At 38.2% G+C, this 9,730-nt stretch overlaps 2 protein-coding genes and 2 non-coding genes across 4 annotated transcripts; 1 reads left to right on the forward strand and 3 right to left on the reverse strand.

Annotated features, from left to right (window-relative positions):
- Positions 1 to 1,778: 1,778 nt before the first annotated feature.
- On the reverse strand, positions 1,779 to 3,314 carry LOC111461167. Its single transcript, XM_023104663.1, has one exon. It carries the CDS (start codon positions 3,312 to 3,314, stop codon positions 1,779 to 1,781), a length of 1,536 nt encoding a protein of 511 aa, XP_022960431.1.
- Positions 3,315 to 4,433, reverse strand: LOC111461168. Its single transcript, XM_023104664.1, has one exon. It carries the CDS (start codon positions 4,431 to 4,433, stop codon positions 3,315 to 3,317), a length of 1,119 nt encoding a protein of 372 aa, XP_022960432.1.
- LOC111461261 lies at positions 3,841 to 3,946 on the forward strand. Its single transcript, XR_002713545.1, has one exon. It is a non-coding gene; the product is annotated as a Plant small nucleolar RNA R71 (small nucleolar RNA).
- A 3,392-nt stretch (positions 4,434 to 7,825) lies between the features above and the next one.
- On the reverse strand, positions 7,826 to 7,897 carry TRNAD-GUC. Its single transcript has one exon. It is a non-coding gene; the product is annotated as a tRNA-Asp (tRNA).
- Between the last annotated feature and the right edge of the window lie 1,833 nt (positions 7,898 to 9,730).

Raw genomic sequence — 9,730 nt, forward strand, 5'->3', positions numbered from 1 at the left:
TCTTGAATGGACACTTGGAGTGCAGTGAGAGAGGCCCGATGAGGACAGTAGGATACCTTGTGGGGGCCTTTACACAGTATGCATTGCAAAGGCGTCGTCGGGTGGTTCTTTTGATGGTAAGGCCCTCGAGATGTCCCCGCTTGATTGTTTTGAGGCGGTCTATCCGTCCATCCGCTCGGTCTGTTGGGACTTCCATTTCGATGGCCTGGTGGTCTGTATGTTTTCCCCCCATTGTTTGGGGCTGGTGTTGCTCTTCTTTGGGATCCTGCTTCGTTCCCACAGTCTACGAGTCTCTCAGCGCAGGCATCTGCGGCAGCTAGGGTTTGGACCCTGTTCTCATGTATCTTTGTTTTGGCCCATGGCTGTAGCCCATTTATAAAGAAGAATACCTTGTCCTTCTCTGTTGTGCCCCTGATATCCAGCATCAGGGTTGAGAATTGTCTGACGTAGTCCCGTATGTTTCCAGTGTGTTTCAGGGCTATTATTTACTCCATTGCTATATGTCCTACGTTTTCGGGTAGGAATTGTTCCCTCAACTCTCTCTTGAGGTCCTCCCATGAGTCGATGGTGCACAATCCATCCTCGATGTCTTGCACCTTCGTACGCCACCACAGTTTGGCGTCGTCTATGAGATACATCGCGGCTACAGTCACCTTCTTATCGTCAGTACAAGCCGTTGTGGCTTTGAAGTACTGTTCGACGTCGAAGATGAAGTTCTCCAACTCTTTGGCGTCCCGATTCCTTTTGAAGGCTCTGGGGTCTGGGAACCTTAGTTTGTTGGATCCTGCATTAGTTTGTCCAGCCGTGACGCCTTCCACGGCTTTCATGGTCACTTTAATTCGAGTGCTCATGGCGGCCATCCTTTCTTGGAGGTCGTCGACTGTTGTTCTGAATTCATCAGCCAATCCATTGAACAAACTCATCATTGTATTTTGTAGTACGTCGAACTCTTCGCCACGTCCCTCTTTGTGCGCGACAGAGCTATCCGGACTACTAGACGGTTTTGAGCTGCTCGTAGGAGCAACTCTTTCTTCGAGCGAGGTCACTCAAAACATCAGTTCTGCGATTGGCAACCCATCCAGGCGGTTGCCTATTGCGTCGACTTGGACGACTTTCTCACTCAGTTCGGTCACCCGTGTTTCCAGGAAACAGAAGGTGTCAGGGACTTCTTTGAGGAACAGCATTTTCTCCTCTATTACCGTAAGCCGGTCGGCTTGTGCTTTGGGTGTTGACTTTGTTGTCGACATGATCTCGGTCTGTATGACGTTACGGAGCTAACAAAGCTCTGATACCACTTGACACAATCGCGCTTTCGAAAGCAGCGGACTAGCGATTGTGCGGCACTCACTTTCTAGCTACAAGTGAGTTAAGCCAATTTGTTATTGCGTCGCCTACGGCCAAGCGACATACGGTCGAGCCTCTAGCCTCGGTTTTAAAAGAAGGTTTTAGAAAACGAGGAGAGAGAAAGATTTTAGAAAGAGACGTTATATAAGCAAGCAAGAGAAAGACAACAACGGCTTAGCATATATAACCTTGGGTAGGGAGAAGTTGACGACTAGTCATATCCCCTATAGTACATTCTGGGCCATTTTAGTTCTGGCAGGCCTAGACATGATATTTTTTAGGCGTCATACGCCCTAGAATTACAAAAGGAAAAACACTAGAATGAAAAGACATGACAAGGGTTTGGCTTGTCATGGGCATGCGGCCATGGGCAACATGCCCTGGACGAGCATGACCGTGACAACTAGCTCCCTCTTCCTCTTTTCAATTTTTTTTTATCCATTGTCAAAGAAGTGATGCCCCTTTGAAACTCTCCATCTTGAAGTGGGTGGGGATAATTTCGTGAAGTTTATCTCCCATATATCAAATAGTTCTTCTTCTAAGATGTAGTTCAAGAATGTGTCATTGATAGATAACTTCATCGATGAATTTATACTTTCCTCTAATTCTAGTGATTCAAAAACTCTTACAGTTTTCTCCAATTCTGCTTGTCCTGTAGTGCCATTATTCCAGCTGCTGTCTTCTTCTTGCTGCTGTTTCCAACTATCAGTTGCTAGATTCTCTGCCAATTTATAAATTGCTGAGCATTCCTCTACTACTGCTGGATATTTCATGTTGTCATTCATATGAAATTCTATTTGTTGATCATTCATTCTCAACATTATGGTTCCCTTGTGGACATCTACTAATGTTCTTCCAGTTTTCAAAAATGGTCTCCCCAAGATAGTTGGCACATCATGATCCGCTTCATAATCCAAAATGATAAAATCAGCTGGAAATATGAACTTGTCCACTTGAATTAGGATATCTTCGATTTTTCCTTCTGGATGAGTGAAAGATCGATCTGCTAGTTGAAGAGTGACTGTAGTTGGTCTAGCTTCACCAATACCTAACTTTTTGTAAATAGACAGCGGCATTAGATTAATGCTTGATCCCAAATCACATAATGCTCGACCTAGCTTCTTCCCTCCTATTGATATTGGAATTGTGAATGAACCGGGGTCTTTCTCTTTTAGTGGGATCTTGTTTTTCAATATTGCACTACACTCTTCATTCAATGGTACCACCTTGAATTCTTCAAACTTTCTTCTATTGGTGAGCACATCTTTCAAGAATTTCACATAATTTTGCATTTGCTTCAAAGCTTCAACTAATGGTATATTTATGTGAATTTCCTTAAATATGTCCATGAACTTCTCAAAGTGGGCTTCTTCCTTCTTTCTTTTTATTCTTTGTGGAAAAGGAGGTGTTGGTGTGTATATTCTACTTTCTTGTCCACTGTTGACTGATGTTTGCGTTTTAGGAGGCTTCATAATTTCTGCATAATTTCTGCTGTGTTCTTTTTGTACAAGAGCTTCTGCATCATTTTTGTTATGCTCTTCCTGCACAACAGCTTCCTCCTTTCTCTGCTGTGTATCAGCAGTTTCTTGAGAGCGACTATCACTGTGTTCTTTAATTTTTTCTTCTCTGCTGGATATTTCTTTCCCACTTCTTAACTCTATGGCTTGACATTGTTCCATTCCTTCTCTTTTTGGCATTTCGGTGTCTGATGGCAGCTTACCAAGAGGTCTATTTCGTAACTCATTTGCTAATTGACCTACTTGAACTTCCAAATTTCGCAATGATGCTTGTTGACTTTGTATCACAACATCATTTTTAGCCATATATTCCTTTATTAGGCTCTCAAGCGATGTTTCCGGTATGTGTTGAGCTTGGCTAGTTCCTTCCCCTTGGGTGGTGGCTTGTTGAGAACCATATGTCAATTGATTTTGTAATCCAAAACCCGGAGGGTAATTTGCTTTAGGTGGCATTTATTGGTTGTATGAGCCTTGTCCCTTCCATGAGAAGTTTGGATGGTTTCTCCACCCCGGATTATAAGTATTTGAGGAGGGATTGTTTTTTTGGTTGCCTTGACTAGCTTGATTCCTCACATATAAAATTGAGGCCGGATTTCTTGGACATTGATCAAAAGTGTGTTCCTCTCCACAATATACACAAGATTCAGTTGCTGTCTGGGTCATCACAGCAGCTGTATGGGCTGGTGCTTTGATCATTGTGCCTTGTCCAAACGCTAGATTTTGTAAAATATTAGTCACCGAAGCTAGTTGAGCGTTGATAGAGGACAAAGCATCAACTTCAAGTACTCCTCGGGTCTTCTTTCCTGGGTTGCTTCTCACATCGGCCCATTGACAATTGTTAGATGCTATTCTTTCTAAAATCTCATATGCTTCATTGTATGTCTTTGACAACATAGCACCATTGGCGGAAGCATCAACTACTTGTTTAGTAGCAATATTCAAGCCATTGTAGAAAGTCTCCATTTGTATACAATGAGGTAGTCCATGGTGAGGACACTTTCTAAGCATCTCCTTAAATCTTTCCCAAGCTTCGCTTAATGTCTCATCTTCAAACTGTTGAAAAGCAACAATCTCATTTCTGAACCGTGCGTTTCTAGTGGGTGGAAAGTACTTGATCAAAAATTTCTCTGCTAGACTATTCCAAGAATCAATTGTTCTCGGTGCTAAGGTATTCAACCATGATTTAGCACCATCCCTCAAAGAATAAGGGAATAAGCTCAATCTAATCACATCTTTATCCACTCCTTGAAATCGAAATGAGTCACTAACTCCCAAAAATGACTTTAGATGTAGGTGGGGATCTTCTGACGGTAGTCCATGAAATTGCCCAATGGTTTGCAACATTTGAAACATCACGGGCTTTAGCTCAAATGTGGTTGCTTGCATTTCAGGTCTAATAATGCACGGATTTAGCTCATCCACAGCTGGGTGTGCATATGCTCGGATTGCTCTTTCTCTATCATCTGCTAACTGAATGGCATTAGCAATAATTCTCTCTTGATTAGCCATCATCACTGGATTTTCAAACTCTTGATTCAGTTGGGCCATTTGCTGTATATTCTGTTCTGCCATTTTCTGTTTCTCCCTCAACTTTCGACTAAAGGTTCTCTCTATTTCGGGTTCAAAAATAAATTTCGAACCCGTAGGTGGGTTCATGCATAGAATTCTACAGCAGTAACCTCAATTCTGCAGCAGTAAATATAATTCTGCTTATTACGGCTTCTTTTTGGCTCCAACTCACGAAAATCTATGACAAGTAAAATAACCAAATTAGGTTCTCCGGCAACGGCGCCAAAAACTTGATCGCTTGTGGATGTATATAATAAAATGAAGTAAAATTCACAAGAATAAGTGCAAGTATACACTATCACAAGTAGCAAGTAATAAGTACATTATCGATTCCACAGGGAACATATCTTTTTGGTTAATTTTATCGCTGGAAATTTAAGTGAGTTTTTGGGTAACATTCAAATGGGTGTTGGAGATTTTAACTATTTAAACAAAACTAAAACAGAGTGCTACTACTGTCGAAAACAGAAAATGATGAGAAAATCAACTAAAATGAGGAAGGTTCGGCTAAGAGAGATTAAATAGATAAGTTGTTGAGTTTTGTGGTAGATTTTAATTCATTTTAATAGATTCTCAAGCCCACTTCCGAGGGTCATGAATGGTGATTATTTTCATAATCGTTGTAATTTCTATTAACAAGGCTCTAGGAGAAGAATTATTCATAACCCTTCTATTACCCTTCAAGTCTCCTTACTATGGAACTAGAGTATTAAAGAGGATTTCATTTCTCCCTCTCTTCTCCCGAATAAGAGAACAACTATGTATGTAAAGTAGCTAATTAAACACACATGTAAATCATTAACAACAACTCTTTAATAAACTAAAATCATACCGTCAACATACTTAAACTATATAAAACTCTCTTGCCTCCCCTATTAAGTTTAGCTCTCCATACAAACTGAATTAAACAGAGGAATCTGCATCTTCATCATATAAAATTGATGGAATAAGGAAAGAGAATAAGGAAATAGAGAGTTATCCCGGTTTGTTGCCGTTTGTCAATGGAAGTTCCCTTCTCTTGAGCTCTCACGTCGACCTCTTTGCCCTAATCAATCCTTGTCGGTCTCCTTTTCCTTCTGCTGTCAACAGCTGTTGGATTAGGGTTTTCTTCTTCTTCTCTGGTTTCACAGCAGTTCACTGCTGTAGAGCTGCTGCTGTGTAATTCGATTTTTACTCCTAAAAAAAATGTGGCCCCTCCTCTTGGTCTTCCTTTTTCTTTTATATTGAGCATGAGTTCCTCTTTAGGGCTGAAAAGGAATAAGTTGTCCATTTCCTCATTGGGCTTTAGGGCTGAAAAGGAATAAGTTGTCCAATAAGATGTTTCTCATTGGGTAGTCAATGACCCACTTGGACTGCTGACGTGGATTTAAAATTTCCATGTCATCCCCTATTTGTTTCCAAATTTACTACTCCCACATGGTTTAGCATAAATGTCTGAAATTTTACCACATAACTCAATTAAATATACAATTAACATCGATTTATGCCAAATCATATTTTTTTCATGTTAGACCGCAATAAACGATTTCATGCTCACTAAGTAGAATAAATGGGGAATAAATGAGAAAATGGTGAATAAGAGTGCAATATTAACTACAAAAAAACTTGATATGACTCTACATTTAGAGAGTTATCAAACCATAGTTCCATCAACATAGCCTATCATGTCTTGACTCTCAAAAAGGGTGAAGTTGGCTTTTCCAAAGAAGATAATTGGAGGAAGAAAGTTTGATGGTGATCATATTGATTAGAGTGTTAAGAAAGAAGATGATACCACCAAAAGGGCTGTTAAACCAAAAGGGCTCTGAAACCCTGAAAATGTTCGCTGAAACCACTACACCTAAAAGGTGGTGAAAGTTCTCTATTTATAATGAAATCACCATACCTAAATGGTAGTGAAAGTTCTCTATTTATAATCATGTACAGAATAGAGAAATATGGTAAATTACAAATAATATGGAAAGAACAATAAAAAGAAAGAATAATAAATGAATACAATATATTTGCCTTTCCTAAATGGTAGTGAAAGTTCTCTATTTATAATCATGTACAGAATAGAGAAATATGGTAAATTACAAATAATATGGAAAGAACAATAAAAAGAAAGAATAATAAATGAATACAATATATTTGCCTTTCATAAAAAGGCAAATATGCTAAGCCGTAATACAAGGAAAATATCTATATTTTCCTTATAATAACCGTCAACTATCCTTAACAACTATGTTATTTTTAATTTTCTTGTTTTAAATTAATTGTGTAAGTCCATGACTTCAATGGTAAATGTTTTATTTCAAATTTTCGCATATGTTAAATAAGGCATGCATGTAGTGACGTCTCTAATTTAGGCAAAAAAAATTATGGGCATTATCGTTAGTATCAGAGCGCTAGGTTCTTAGATTCTATAGACCGATCTACGATGTAGGCCTAACATACTTCCATTGTTGTTCAGCAGACATATTTTCATCGTTAGGTATATCTTACAAAAGATAATATATGATGTTGTTTTATTATGATATGATTTACTTTGCACTGAATATGAATGTTAATTGATGTATTGATGTTGTTTAGATTTAGTAATGTTTGTATTGTGAAGGGGAAGTTGTAGTGTAGCAATCTACTAAAAAATAGTAGTGGAGACTTTGTTTTATTAGGAAAAATAGGATTAGGGAAAATCGGCTTATAAATTCTGTTGACTAGTCTAAAATGAAGGTCTAAAATGTTTCTATGGTCTTGCTGGAGACGTTTTGTCATCGTTAGATATGCTCTATGAGAGATAATAAATGTTCTCATATTATATTATGATTTATTATAAATGAAATTAACTGCTATATGATATATTGGTGATTCAAAATATGTTTATATTTAGTAAGGTTTGTATTGTGAAGGTCGAAATAGTCAAATGAAAAGAACATAGTAAACTTGTCAAAACAATCGCCGTTACAAAAAGTAATCCAATTTTGAATCCGATTAAAATTGTCAAAACAAGATTAAACTTGCTATTGTCGGGGATCAAAGTCAGGTCACTCGAGTGGCAGGCAGGAATGCTCACCCTTGTACTACAACGACCTCTGGAACATAATAACTCGAGTGACAAGTGGAAATACTCACCACTGTACCACTACAACGACCTTTGGAAACATATTATTTGTTAACACACAAGATTTCATAAACCACTTTTTAGGAAAAGCAATCCAGTTTCGACTTTCGTCGAACTACCGTTGTTGGGGATCGAACCCAAACTGCCGGCATGACAGGTTCACCGTTGTCCAATTTTGAGTTCCGTTAAAACTACCAAAATAAAATTAAAATCGTCGTTGCTGGGGATCGAACCTAGGTTCACAGCTGTCAAATTTCGAATTACATTGAAACTACAGCAATAAAATTAATTACATCGCCGTTGCCGGGGATCGGACCCGGGTCACCTGCGTGACAGGCAGAAATACTCACCATTATACTACAACGACTCAAAAAAGATAAATTATTTGTTAACGCTCCAGATTTTACCAATTATTTGTTAACGCTCCAGATTTTACCAATTGTCTTTAGAAAAAGTGATCCGTTGTTAACGCTCTAGATTTTATCAATCGAAGATTCAGAACAAGTAATCCAATTTCAAATCCGGTGAAAATTGTCAAAAGAAAATTAAACTTATTACTGTCGGGGTTCAAACTCAGGTCTCTCGAGTGACAAGCCAGAATACTCACTACTGTATTACATCGACCTCTGAAAACTATATTATTTGTTAACACACACAAGAGAAAAAGGAATCCAATTCTGAATTTCGTTGTGGGGGAACAAACCCAAATCATCCGGTTCACCACTGCCGAATTTCGAATTCAATTAAACCTAACCAAAAGAAAAGTAAAATTGTCGCTGTGGGGGATCAAACTCGCGGGAATATTCACCACTCTACAACGAAAAATTATAATATTTGTTAACACACAAGATTTTATCAATCGTCGTTACAAAAAGTAATCCAGTTTTGAATCCGATTAAAATTGTCAAAACAAGATTAAACTTTCTATTGTTGGGGATCAAAGTCAGGTCACTCGAGCGACAAGCAGGAATGCTCACCCTTGTACTACAACGACCTCTGGAACATAATAATTCGAGTGATAAGCGAAAATACTCACCACTGTACCACTGCAACGACCTTTAGAAACATATTATTTATTAACACACAAGATTTCATAAACCACTTTTTAGGAAAAGCAATCCAGTTTCGACTTTCGTCAAACTACTGTTGTTGGGGATCGAATCCAAACTGCCAATTTCGAGTTTCGTTAAAACTACAGAAATAAAATTAATAAAATCTCTGTTGCCGGGGATCGAACCTAGGTTCATCATTGTCCAATTTTAAATTCCGTTGAAACTAGGAATACTCACCACTATACTACAACAACTCATAAAAAATAAATTATTTGTGAACGCTCCAGATTCTACAGATCGTCTTTAGAAAAAGTGATCCGTTGTTAACACTCTAGATTTTATCAATTGGGGTTTCGAATTGAAGCACACTTTCTCTGTTTTATGCACTTCGTTTGTTTGAAATTCTATTCTAAAACATCAAGCCTAATCATTCCACACAAAATTTTTGAAAAACATCGATCGTCACTCGGTTTTTTGAGCAAGTACTTCAAACGTCTCTGTTTAAGGTTTCTGAAATGGGGTTTTGATTTGAAGCACACTTTCTCTGTTTTATGCACTCCGTTTCTTTGAAATTCTATTCTAAAAAATCAAGCCTAATCATTCCACACAAAAGTTTCAAAAAACGTCGACCGTCACTCGGTTTTTTGAGCACGTACTTCAAACGTCCCTGTTTAGGGTTTCCGAATTAGGGTTTCGATTTGAAGCACACTTTCTCTGTTTTACGCACTCCGCTTCTTCGAAATTCTATTCTAAATCATCAAGGCTAATCATTCCTCACAAAAACTTCGAAAAATGTCAAGTGTGACTCGATTTTTTGAGAACGTACTTCAAACGTCCCAGTTTAGGGTTTCCAAATTAGGGTATCGATTTGCAGCACACTTTCTCTATTTTATGCACTCCGTTTCTCAAAATTCTATTCTAAATCATGAAGCCTAATCATTCCCCTTAAAATTTCAAAAAACGTCGACCTTGACTCGGTTTTTTGAGCACATACTTCAAACGTCCCTATTTAGGGCTTCTGAATTAGTTTTTTGATTTGAAGCACACTTTCTCTGTTTTAGGCACTCCGTTTCTTCAAAATTCTATTCTAAATCAACAAGCCTTATCATTCCCCACAAAAGTTTCAACAAATGTCGACCGTGACTCGA

The sequence above is a fragment of the Cucurbita moschata genome, unplaced genomic scaffold (assembly GCF_002738365.1).
Source record: "Cucurbita moschata cultivar Rifu unplaced genomic scaffold, Cmos_1.0 Cmo_Scf00024, whole genome shotgun sequence".
NCBI lineage: Eukaryota > Viridiplantae > Streptophyta > Magnoliopsida > Cucurbitales > Cucurbitaceae > Cucurbita > Cucurbita moschata.